General features: G+C 41.5%; 1 protein-coding gene across 1 annotated transcript in view; it reads left to right on the top strand.

The window, feature by feature from the left end:
- Positions 1-13,409, top strand: part of PRDM15 (PR/SET domain 15) — a 30,920-nt gene that overhangs the window by 1,033 nt on the left and 16,478 nt on the right. Inside the window, exons 2-7 of the mRNA XM_054380907.1 lie at positions 3,063-3,156; positions 4,426-4,579; positions 5,443-5,695; positions 10,121-10,219; positions 11,488-11,712; positions 12,409-12,541. Coding sequence (XP_054236882.1) covers positions 3,063-3,156; positions 4,426-4,579; positions 5,443-5,695; positions 10,121-10,219; positions 11,488-11,712; positions 12,409-12,541 — 958 coding nt within the window. The remainder of the gene's footprint in view (positions 1-3,062; positions 3,157-4,425; positions 4,580-5,442; positions 5,696-10,120; positions 10,220-11,487; positions 11,713-12,408; positions 12,542-13,409) is intronic.

The following is a 13,409-nucleotide window of genomic DNA, read 5'->3' as shown; positions in this document are numbered from 1 at the left end:
AAGTGTTACCACTGCTAGCTGACACTGTCTGTGAAATGGTACTGTTAATTAATGATCAGTCATATGCAAAAGGGTGAAAGAAATGTGTAGCTTACTCCTGCGTGTAGTTTTGGACAGTGCTGTCTGCACCTTGTTCTACCTGTGCAGTGGCAATCTGCAGAAGTGAGAGGTGCCTAGGTACAGTCAAAAGATAAGGGGAATGACAAAATGCTTTGTTTCCTTTGGTACTAAAGCCCACTTAAAAAGCTGTCACTCTGGCTATGCCTTCCTGTCCCCAGTGGTTATGACAACTCTTTGTGGACGATAATCCGGTTATTTTCAGCAGTCCAGTTTCAGTGTTCCTCTGTGGCTCCTGCACCTTCTCTAGTTTGGAAATTTGTATTTAATGCAGATTATTTCAGAGTCACAAACTCATCAAATAGTAGGGGTCAGGAGGGACCTCTGGAGATCATCTAATCCATCTCCCCTGCTAAAGCAGCTTCACCTAGGGCAGGGTCACATCCAGGAGGGTTTTGAATATGTCTGGAGTAGGAGACTCCACAGCCTCTCTGGGCAGCCTGTTCAAGTGCTCTGTCACCCTTGAAGATGCTTTTCTTCATGTTCACATGGAACTTCCTATGTTCCAGCTTGTACCCATTGCCTTTTATCCTGCTACTAGGCACCACTGAAAAGAGTCTAGCCCCATCTTTGTGATACCTCCCATTTAGATATTTATGAGGGTTGAGAAGATCCGCTTTTGGTCTTCTCTTCTTCAGGCTAAGCAGACCCAGGTCTCAGTCTTTTCACATAAGAGAGAAGAGAGATTCTCCAGTCCCCTAATCATCTTTATGACCCTCCACTGGACTCTCTTCTGTAATTTTTTTTGTCTCACTTGAACTGTGGAACCCAGAACTGGACACAGTACTCCACATGTGGCCTCACTAGGGCAGAGTAGAAAGAGAACCTCACTTGACCAGCTGGCCATGCTCTTCTTAATGCACCCTAGGATAACATTGATCTTCTTGTCCACAAGGGCATATTTCTAGCTCATGGTTAACTCATCCATCAGGACTCCCAGGTCCTTCTCCAGAGAGCTGTTTTCTGGCAGGCCAACCCCAAACATGTACTGGTGCATGGATCTATTCCTTCCCAGGTAAAGGACCCTACACTTGCCCTTTTTGAACTTAATGGTGTTCACCTCTGCCCAACTCTCCAGCCTATCCAGGTCTTGGTGAATTGCAGCACATCCTTTTGGTGTGTCAGTCACTCCTCTCAGTTTTGTATCATCACCAAACTTGCTGAGAGTACACTCTGTTCCTTCATCCAGGTCGCTGATGAACATGTTGAACAAAACTGGGCCCAGTACTGACCCCTGCAGAAGCACTAGCTGGAGGCCTGTGCACCACTGATCACAATCCTCTGAGCTCTATCATTCAGCCAGTTCTCAATCCACCTCACTATCCATTTATCTAATCCACACTTCCTAAGCTTGCCTATGAAGATATGATGGAAGGTGGTGTCAAAAGGCTTGCTGAAGTCAGTAAGAAGATTTCAGTAATACTAAGCATGGTGTGAGCCAGAAGTACACCTAAGGAAGGGGGTGGTATGGTAAACAATGCAGAACGGGGGAAGCCATTTGGCTATAGGCTTAGTTTTGATGCTGGTGCTTGCAAAACCTTTCCTCTGGTACAGCTTTATGGTGCTGTACAGCAAACTGGACTGAGAAGTTTCTTCAGCTGAAACATGAACTGATGAGAAAAGCTGGTTGCTTCATTCCTTGGTTCACCAGAAGGCAGCACAAACAGCTGTACAGGAAGCAGTGGCTGAATTGGGGGCTGGAGGAGCTGGTACTGCCGCTTGTCGAATGGATGTGGATTTTCACCTCTAAGCTGATTTTGTTTAGAGAAGGAGAGGCAATGTGGAACTGTGCATTTTAGTTTAGGATACCTTTTCCACATCTTAGAAGGAATCCTATTGTTAGTGAGGTCCCTTCCAACCCTAACACCTCTATGATTCACTGGGACAAATACTGGGAGGTAGAGGTTTCCATTTAGGAGAAGAGAGTAGCTTACCAGAGGGGACATATCCTGGAACAGCATGACTTCTGTCTTGTTCTCTTCCCAAATGAGCTTTAACCACCCTCTACTTTCAATTTTCACTGGGTTTACGTGACTTGCCCTTGTGAGTGTGGAGCTCAGATAGAATATTACCCTTGTGTGATGATCTCTTAAGCTACTTCAGTAGATGACCAGGCAGAGCAGTTTGACAGATATTTTTCACTGTGAAGTAGTGTATATGCATTTGAAATCCTGTTAAACTGGCTTATTTTAGAAAGCCTCAAATTATCCAGGTCTGAAAATTGTTTCATAGGAGTCATTCAATTCTGGCTAATTTACAGCCACTTAAACTAAAAGTTAATTTAGGTAAGCTGACAGTGAATTAAGAAATGGTCAAAGTATATTGCACAGCCATCTGACTTGTTTGGAAAGACACCAGAAGGCAGCTCTCTCCACTGTGGGTAAGAAGCGTGAACTGGCTCAGGCATGGCTCTGTGCAGAGCTGGGCTACTACAGCATCCTTATGCCCTGCTAAGGCCCCATGCCAGTTTTGATACTGGTAGTGAGTTTATGCTTCATGTCACTAAAAAACCCATAAAACCCCCATACTACTCAAGCCATTTCTAGAAGTCTGGATTAGATAACCTTTGGAGGTCCCTTCCAACCCAGACCATTCTATCGTTCTATGTTGAAGGTATTGATATGGTTTTCTTTAGCTGGTAGATGTTAGGGCACTTTGTCTGAAGAATAATGGCTTCTTTAAGCAGAGTGTTTACTATGGTTTTTCATTGAGAGAGAATTTAAACAGTTGTCTTCTGATAGTACTGATCATGGTGTCTGTTACCTCACACAGGTGCAGCTATCAACTTAATGGTCAATTATACATGTTCTTAAATAGACATCTGCCTCTGTATGTATGGATTTTGCCCAGTGCTAGATTTTGTATTTGGCTCTTGAAAGGAGGAGGCAACTGTGTACAAAAGTGTTTGCCATCAACCTTTCTGTATGTTGTCTGCTTCCTTGCAGGGTGCGAGGACTGTGGGCAGTACCATGATTCAGAGTGTCCTGAACTGGGCCCAGTGGTGACAGTCAAAGACTCCTTTGTATTAAGCAGAGCAAGGTAAGGAACATTTGTGTTAGTTCTGACTAACCCAACTCCCACGTTAGTTCTTTAAATCGTATTTGCTCTTTAGTGGGTGCCATACCGAGAGCTGAAAAGTGAAGTCTCAGTCTATGGAAGCACATGACCTTAACTAAATAGAAAAATTGATGCATACACCTAAGTACTCCACTGAATTAAAGCTAAAAAATAACCTGCTGCTCATCAGGACTTGTCGTCTTTGCTGAGGTTTCTGGCAAAAAGTCAGATGATGCCAGCTGGGGTAATGACTTCTGTCTTGATAGAGTACTTGCATCTTTATCACCTACTCAGAGGTACCCCTGAGAAGTGTCTGGGGATTTCTTACTCATATGAATGGTTGTGTTCTCCTGCTTGCTGCAACCTCTGTGGTTCCTTCACTGACAAGCAAAACAAGTTATTTTAATTATTGTGAGTCCTTAGGAATGTTTAGAGGTATTGCTTCTGTCAGAAAATGTGACAGCACAGCTAAAACATTCTTGTTTGACAAAAGAAACAAATAGACTAAATCTAGTCAGGAGAAAACAATACTGAGTAGTGATTTTTACAGAGAAAGGCAATCAGGCATTGTCAGTAAAATTCATTTTAAGGTGTAAAACATAAAGCTAAGAAGAAGAAACAACTGTCATGAAGATGCAGTACAAATCCTAAAAGGGAGGAGGATTGAGATGGCTCCATGTATTATGTAACGTGCTTAGGGCTTCCCTATTTCTTCTTGGGACATCACAGACAGAAAATGTGGGTACGTGGGCAGCAAGTCTGACAGGTGCTGGCTACGTAGACCACTCTGTATTCCCAAGATCATTTTGTAACAAATACTGAATGTCCTGGGTGTGCTGCATGGGTGCCCTGACCCCTCTGCCTGGGCAAGGTGCTCTTGGTGTACTACAGTGTGCACTGGCTGCATGTGTGCAGGGGCTGTGGTTGTTCTTTTGGGCTTTCCCATTAAAGGAAACTCCCTGCAGCTTCTCCCAGGCACCATCTCCTTGTGCCTGAAAACCTGCATGGATCATCTCCTGCAGCAAGTGTTAAAAGCGACCACTGTCTTACCAGCCCTGACACTAGAGGTGCTTTGTTCTTGATGGGAACTTCAAAATGCCCATAGGAATAATAGAAACTGGGCATGAAAGTGTTTTCTTAGGCATGGAAACTGGGCAGGACAGTACATGTCCAGGCTGTACTAAGCAGGTTAATAGTTTAATCTATGGCTTGGTTTGGCATTTTTTTCTCATTTATCTCTTCAATTTTTAGATCATCTCTGCCTTCTAATTTGGAGATAAGACAATTGGAAGATGGAACTGAAGGAGTGTTTGCTCTGACTCAGCTAGTGAAACGTACCCAGTTTGGCCCATTTGAATCCAAGAGAGTTGCTAAGCTGGAAAAAGAGTCAGTTTTTCCCCTGAAGGTAAGACAGGGTACATGAAAAGCAATAACAAGGAGTCATTTTTACCTGTGATAATTTTTTGCTGTCTGACACAATGGAAAACAAAATGTGTATAGGGGGGTTAGTGGGGACACCTTACAGCCACACCCTATAATAGTCTAGCTAAATAAGCATTCTTTGGGCAAGGTACATCAGAATCAAACTAGAGCCTCTTTCTACATGTTTGAAGTGAACGTTCTTCTAGGAAGCAGGGCTAGGATACAGTCAGCAAAACTACTTGTCTTTCACTGTCTACATGTGATGATACAAGAGGAACATTGACTGTGGCAGTTCATTTCAATTGTTTCAATGAAGTCTCTCTTTGGTTTGTATTTGCTTAATGAGTGACATAAGCATTAGGTTCATGGAACATGCAGAATAAATCTTTTTCTTCTGTCTTGCTTTTTTTTATTGTCTTGACAAATTTTGGTAGGAAAAATTCTATGGTAAAAAAAATAGAATTCTGTCTTAATTTTCAGCAATACCTAATTTAGAAGTGAAGATTTAGAAATGTGTCTTGGGTGGATGGCTGTTTTGCATTGTGTTGTTTGATTCCTCTCCATTCTCTGGTATTCAGTCATTCAAGTTTTAAGGGGAACTGATGGCAATAGCAAGAGTTCTTAGGATACAAGTTCAGTTTGTTCCCATCTTGCCCCTGATAGCCTGTTTCAGACATACTCATCTGAAGATGTGACAGATACATGAAACATGCCTGGTGCAAGTGTCAAGGGTTGCTTTATCCTAACATACATGATTGGAAGCCATTGCAAAAGCAGAAAATAAAAATTATTCTTAACTTCGTACTATTGGTTAGGATTTTATTATAAGAGTATTTTGCTTGGTAGGTGTTCCAGAAAGATGGGCCCCTGGTATATTTTGATACCTCAAATGAAGATGATTGCAACTGGATGATGATGGTGAGACCAGCCACCAAATACGAGCATCAAAACTTAACTGCCTTCCAGCATGACAATGATATTTACTTCACCACCTCCCGGGACATCCCACCAGGAACTGAGCTGCGAGTGTGGTATGCAGCTTTTTACGCCAAAAAAATGGAAAAGCCAGTGCTGAAGCAGGTCACTAGTATTGCCAATGGTATGTGTGGGGGCCTTTTCTCCTTCCTAAGGGCCCAGTCCTGGTAAGGACTGATAGTACCCTACTGTTGTAGTTGGCAGCACTATTTAATAAAGCAGGTTCTGACCCTGAGTTTGTTAGACTTTAGAATTAGGCTAGCCTGCACACATTGTTGCCCAGCAAAAAGAAAGGATGAGAGTCTTCACCTTGATATAGCTGAGATTTTGAAAACAGATGGCCTCTTCAGGGTGAACAAACTGGATAAATAGTTCTTAGATAAAGAACTGGTGGTTGCATCACAAACATTTCTGGGTGAAAGAGCGGAGGAACCCAAGTGGAGATTTGCTAAAGAAGCCTTTCGTTTTCAGTTGTAGTGAAAATGTCTTGGGTTTGTTCAGAACTGTTTTATAGTTCTGCAAAACTACTTTTATCTTAAGTGGTCTTACATGGGACCCATTAGAGTAAGATAAGCTCAAGAGCAAACTGCCATTCCAAGTGATTGCTTGTACATTGGCAAAGAAAAGCAGCAGATTTCTTGGAATTCGAATTAGATTTTTCTGAAGGCTCTTGTTCCTCCGCCCCTTTTATTTCTTCTGCTTTTGCATTTCTGCAGCTAAAAGGCATGATCCTTTAGTATTGCAAGGGCATTTTCTTTCTGCTCTGGAGTTGGAAATACTCTCTGAATGGTTATTACTCATGAGTATAATTTGGGGTGGCAAATGGCTTGAGGAGGGGCTGTGCCATCAGCTTGCTTTATGGCTGATCTTAAGGGTAAGCAGAGCCTTAACTGCTGCAGCTCAATCAATGCAGTTAACAGATTTCTAAATTCTGGGATGTTTGCTTTTGATATTAATTGAGAGTTTAGCCTGATCCTGTATTCTTGTGTGCAAATGACTATTTAAGTCTTTTCTTAGGTACATCCTGCTTTCTCTCTTGAGTACTTTCATTATACACTCCAGAATATGAAAGGCACGTTGTGTGAGATTCGGACATAACAATGTTCTGGTTAGGATTTGACATGACAATGTTTTTTGCAAGCTTGCTATAGGGCAAAGCTTTGACTATGGTTACTGGCTCCAGCACAGAGCAAGAGAATCTGGAAAGTAAAGGACCTGTTTTTCCTCTTCACAGATATATGCTTGGTGGTTTTGGAATCTGATAAAGAGGGGGACAAAAACTCTTCAAAACCTTCATCTGCTGTCTTGCCCCATAAAAAACCAAAGAAATCCAGCTTGCCAACAGCTGATCCAGCAGGTATGCAAAATTACGTTTTTAAGGGAGATAGAGGACAGATACAGATTTAAAGATCACTTAATATTCAGATATTATGGTTAATTAACTTTCAGGAATTATTAATTTAGAGATAATGTGAAAGTCTAGATTTTTCTTTTTATTTTCATGAGCATAGTGTTTAAAATACTTATGCAGGTAAGAAAGTGGCAGGGAGGCTATTAAACCTTAGGAAGGTGATTTTTCAGGGAAACCACAACTGCTTCTGACTTTGGAGGTGATTAATTCTTGGGGTGGGGGCAATTCCAAAGAAAATACTCAGTCTCTCTGTGCAATGTGTAATAGTTCAAATTATGAGGTTCTAGATGAAAACATGAGACTGTGAGTGAACATAAGAACAGTTCTGTTTAGAAATTAAAAGAGCACTGGCCATCCCCAAATTACAGATATACCTGAAACCTGAGTTCAGACTGTTCTAGATTACAGGAACTCAAATTCAAATAAACTTACAAGCAATACAGATACTTGCAGCAATGAACATCTGGCTCGGGAAGTAACCATGGTGTCATAGGAACTTGGTCCCCACAGTCAAATATGGCACAGTGCCCCCCTACCCTGTAATCTCTGGTAGGTGCAACAATGAAATTAAGAACCCATTTAACACAAATTGCCATGTCTAAAAGTAAACTCAGAGCATGTAGTATGGGAATCAGGACTGAAAGAAAACCATTCTAGGGCTGTTCTTTGTGAAGGTTACTTCGCTAAATTTTGTGTAGTAATACTAAAAGTAGCCAGGAGAAGAGGAATGGAGTTGTTGCAGATGTGTACAGAGCAATTCTTCAGAAAATCCATTCATTTAACTTGGATACTGCAACAGCTCAAATGTGAAATTGTTTAGGGAGTTTTCTTTCAGTTTGGCATCATTTATTTTTTCCCAAGATGGGGAAAAGCTAGGAAGAATTTGAACAGCCCCTCCTACATCCTTCATCCTACTTTCTGAATATGTAACTTAGGAATAAAATGTTGCCTGTTATACTTTGGGAACCCTAAAGTGTTTCCAAAACAAAACATTCCTCTCTTGATTCTGCCTCTTTGATTTAAGCCATACAGAGTAGCTGCCACCTGACAGATAATGTGATTCCAAGTAAACTGGGTTGCCCTGCAGCTGCCATGGAAGTCTAAGGAAGTGGGAACCTAAACAGGACCTGACTCTTTCTGGCAAACCAGTGCACAGCTAGGGTTTCTAGGTTTACTGCTTGAGGCAACTAAAGAGCAAAAGTCAGTAAGTGCAGAGTTGGAGACCATTTTCTAAGACAGACTTAGGTTTTCAGAGTTGAGACTGTGTCAGCCACTAAATGACTGACAGATGTTCTCTGTTAACCCTTCACCCTTCCCAAAGGAGAAAAGAAAGGAAATAAGGGAGAGAGACTTTTATGAGCTGGAAAACATCTTCAATTAAAATAATAATAATAAAAGAATATACATACAAATATATCCAAACCCAATATTGAACCCAGCCCCCCTGATGATAATTAGTCACAGCACCATCGATGCTGCAGCAGACACTGGGCAGGTCACAGACTGGATTTGATGAGAGACAGGAACCAGATTCAGAAGCTGGATTCTGGAACTGGATTCAGGAACTTGTGGATTGGTATCAAAGGCAGAACAGAGAGAGATGCTGCCCATTGAAGGAGGGAGCTTGACTCCTGTGATTCCTCAGCTTTGCACTGAATGCAATGTATACAGAATAGAATACTTTGTTGGTCAGTTCAGGGTTCTTCCTGAAAGTTCAGCCTAAATTTTACTCTGTGTCCCCAGTGTAGCACACAGGATTTAGCAGTGACCTCGGCCTGCATACCCATCCTTGTTACTAACTAGAAACATTGTGTGTTATTGCTACTAGAAGCTGACACTGCAAAACCATACTGTTAACTTCCGAAAGCGAGGTCACTTAAAAGAGATGTGGCTGAGAAGTAGAATCAGCCAACAGAATTTGTTATGTTCTAACTCAAACCAGGACAGTTTTGCAGATAGCACTTTTTCAGTTTTGCTAGCCTGCAACTTCATGAGACAGATACAGTAGCTTCCATGTTGCTTACCAATATGACTTTTATTTTTTGTTAAGTAGGATTGTGAGGTTTAGGTTTGCTGATTTTTGGCCTTCTAGACAGAGTTCTTAGGATAAGTTCTTTATGTAGCCTGTGAAGAAAGAATTTCTGTTGCTGAATTGTCATTCTTTATTACAGCACAGATGAGATCACACCTCTGTAGTGCAGAATGCTGAATGTAATTTGTAGCAGGGAACGACCTCTTCCTCAGAGTATCTTTTTTGTGGGGGGTTAAAAGCCAACATTAAAAAGGATGATGTCCTCAGGCAGAGAGAGATGAACTGACTTGCTGATCATACAGGAAACATCATGGCAGAAACTGAGGCAAAGTTCGAACCTCTTGTGCTGCCATTCACTTAATCATTATTTCAGTGTCATCTTCCTCCTCAGGGGAAGTGTTGTAGACTGGAACATTCAGCTTTGTGTGTACAAAAAATTCACTGAACCAGTCTGGATTTATCAGATCCTATTGACAAATTCAGGCACATCATCCGAGGATTAAAAGACAATGAACTGTAAACAGAGATAACTGTTCTTTTTTTTTTTTTCATTCCAGTTCCATTTTCCCCTAATTTCTTTTTTTCTTTATCTCACATGAGCTGTTAATTAAAACATGAATATGGTGGTTCCTAGAACATCTCATTAATAAAACTGCTTAAAACCTGATTTTCATTGTCCTCACTCTTCATTCCTTTAGTCCAAACGTTATTACTCTGCAGCGCTTTTCATAGAGAGCAGGGAGGCTTCTGCCTTCAACTGACCCAAAAAAGGACTGGTAACCCTGTGCTGAAAATTACTTCATATTGTGCCTTTGATAATCCCAGTTCTTTGGAAGGTGATACAGGGACCCTCAGGACTTTACAGGAGCACAGACACTCTCTTCTGGTGTTAGTTAGTTTCTGTTCTGACTTCTTACCTGATACAGTGTTTTAAGTGTTCACATGTGGAAAATCCTGGAGCGGTCCCAGCTGCCCCAATGGGCCTCTTACTATGTAAATCACAACGTCTGATACTGAGGGTGTTCTCACAGGACAAACAAAGCTATGGGGATTTACCACCTTCCCATTTTCACAGCTTCTTAGAATCTTTTCTTGTTGTGATTTAGTGAATGTGCCAGAGGGCAGTGGAGCTGCAGAAGCAGAGTCCAGTCAGTGGACATGTAAAGTGTGTTCATCTGCCTTCCAGGAGCCCCAGCTGCTGACAGGTAAGAAGTGCTAGAAATCAGTGAGAGAGTACTGAGAAGTACCTAGATAATTCTGCTTCTCTGGAGCAGGACACAAAAGGCATGCCCCATCCACAATACAGTAAGATAAAGATTTTAATTTCTGTGTTCCTTTAAGAAAGAGTGGCAGAGAAGGTAAAGCAGTGATATTTTGGATATGGGTGTGGTCAGTCTCTGGATAAAAAGCTGTGATGTTGAAGAAACAAAACTCTTGTCTAGAAGATGCAGCAAGGTGCTGATGTGACAGGGTGAGACATGCTGGAAGGTGTCTAGAGAGTGGCAGTGGAGCTGGTGGTGGGTCTGGAGGGCAAGTCTGGTTGGGGGCAGCTAGGGGAGCTGGGATTGTTTGGTCTGGAGAGGAGAAGGTTGAGGGGAGACCTCATTGCCCTCTGCAACATCCTGAGGGGAGGTTGGAGTGAGGTGGGAGTTGGTCTTTTCTCCCAAGTATCAGGTGATAGAATGAGAAGAAAGGGCCTGAAACTGTGCCAGGGGAATTTTAGGTTGGATATTAGGAAAAATTGCCTTCCTGAAGGAGTGATCAAGCGTTGGAACAGGCTGCCCCAGGAGGTGGACCCTGGAGGTGCCCAGGAGTCAACCCTCCCTAGAGGTGTTCAAGAAACCTGTGGACATGGCACTTTGGGACATGGTTTGATGCCCGTGGTGGTGTTAAGTTGATGGTTGGACGTGATGATCTTAGAGGTCTTTTCCAACAAAAAGAATTCCATGATTCTAAGATAATGTGAACGTTAGGAATGTCAAGAATAAGGAACTGCATGAGCAGTGTATAAGGTCAGTAATACCAGTTTATGCTTAGCAATATCTGCCTGATACTTAGGGCACAGATTTAGTCAAGGTAATGAAATTTTTTTTTCTTTCTTTTTTTTTTTTTTCCCCCTGCATTTCATTTGCAGCTGTTTTATGCAGTTTTCAAAAAGAGTTTAAAATAAGACTTCTGACTATTTGATGAATTTTGAAAAGGAGACATATCCATTATCAGGGAGCACAACCTTTCTAACAGTGATATCTAACACATCTCTTTAAAAATTCAGTCCCTGTGAATAATCACTGCAGTGTTTGATAGGTGCTGTGCTTTTATTTAGGAAGGTATTGTGACTGTTTTGAAATAATTTGAGGTTGAGTCTCTTCTAATGTGACTGACTTGATGGATAGGCTTCAACTGAATCTATCCCTTTCACTATTCCATGACAGTTTCTTTTAACCTTATCTCTTGTTCTTTCCCATCCACCCAGAGCACCTGCTGAGTCACCTGGAACAAGCTAAAGGTACCCCCCGAACTGGCCAAAATGATACTGTTGTGGAGAAAGCATCAGAGGCTCCCCCTGAGGACCAGCCAGTGGTCTGTGATGCAGCAAGTGCCAGTACAGATTCAAGGAGGAAGGCCAGGCGGGGAAGAAAGCCCAAAACAGCAAAAGCAGAAACACCTATTGTCATTGTTGAAGATGAAGATTCTTCAGGTAAGACACTCCTCATTCACATATCCTTTCATTCATCTGTAATGATGCCTTCTCAGAAAAGCTTTAAAAAAGTAGCAGAGAGATAAGATGGAGGTCTTTAGTTAGATCACTGAACCAGATGATTTATGAATTTTCTTAGCTGTCTCTGAGGGCCTTTTCCAGCTAAATATTGTAGCATCTACACTTAGATCCCTTGCATTCTCCTGTGATGGATTTAGCAATGGAGAGTCTCAGAGAATCCCAGGGTAGTGGTTATGAGAGACCTGTCTAGCTTTTGGCAAGAAGGAACATCAGAGAAAGCATCTTCCCTCTCAAGAAAAGATGCCTTCCTTTCTCTACCTTAAGGTTCATTCCTCAAAGTGGCCTTTTTCAGGGCCTCACCTCCCTGTAAGGAAAGTGCTGGTAGGAAAAGTCATGATGCAGAGTCAACTGACCCCTTACTGATAGGCTGAAAAGGTAAAACATTCTCTCTCCTTAAGAGATGTTGACTATGGCTTACTTGTCACTCAGTAGCCACATTCTCTGTCTAGCAAGTGTTACCTACTCATTAGCAATCCTTTATTTGTGATTGACAACTAACATGTTTGTCAACAAATAATGTGTTCAGTGCCACATCTCATTACAAATTCTGCATTTGAGATTTTATTTCTAGGATATCCACATTAACACTGTATTTTTATGATGTGTTTGCAGCAGAACATGGAGCTGATGTTGTAACTGAGGTCCCCCCAGAAGAGGTAGCTCTGCCTTCAGCTGCAGAAGAGAGGATTATGGAACTGGTTTTAGGGAAGGTGCCTAGCACCACAAATAGCATCAGTCCAGTGACAAAGTAAGTGTTCTGGGATGCAGAATTTCCTTGTAGATTAATTAAGATTACATAACATGTAACTACTGTGCTCAACTTCTGGGCCTACAGATACTGGGTTTTATTAGCAAAAAATTGTGTGATCCTGCTGCTACTACATGAGCTGACTTTGACTGCCATAAATATGGCTTGTGCACTGAGAAGAGTGCATAGATGGTAAGATGTTTGTGGTAGAATTTTAGGGTATAAACCATGAGATTTTCAGTTTCCATCACGTTACTCTTTTGTTCAGTGTGACTCCAAAAATCTCCTGCAGCTGAAAGTTGAAATATCACTCCTGTTGAATGTTGGTGGTAAATCAGGCAAAGAGAATTTTGTTCAAAAAAATTATTCTAATTATTATTATTCAGTCTTTCTTGTTACTGTAAGTCATGAATGACTTCATGTTGATTTGTGCATGTGATACTTCAGATTTAGAGCAGTGGGAGGGGAAAACTTCACTATAATAGAACCTCAGGGAGACTTAGATATAATTTCATTAATTTAGATTTCATATGTCTTTTTGTCTTGGTAAAATCATCTTTTTGAATATTCTTTTGTGTGTAATAAAGCACTTATTTTTTAAAAAATCAGCTAGTTGCTCTATGTTGAAGTCCTTAGCAGAGACAGAGCCATCAAAAATGTATTGCAGTAGGTGGCTCTGTTGAGAAATAGAGCAGTCCTGCTTCTTGGTGCCCTGCTGCCTTCTTATATACGCCTTTTGCATGCAAACTGCCAAGCTTTCTAAACTGAGGTAGTGCTAATTATCACAGGATAAGCAGAACAGATCCTTTATGTTCCTCTGAGGGGCCTGCTAAGAGAATCTCTGAGGCTGGTGGATGCTGTTTTTTCC

This window comes from Indicator indicator, chromosome 1 (genome assembly GCF_027791375.1).
Source record: "Indicator indicator isolate 239-I01 chromosome 1, UM_Iind_1.1, whole genome shotgun sequence".
NCBI lineage: Eukaryota > Metazoa > Chordata > Aves > Piciformes > Indicatoridae > Indicator > Indicator indicator.
Note: the sequence above shows the minus strand (reverse complement) of the source record. Positions and strands in the feature narration are given on the sequence as shown.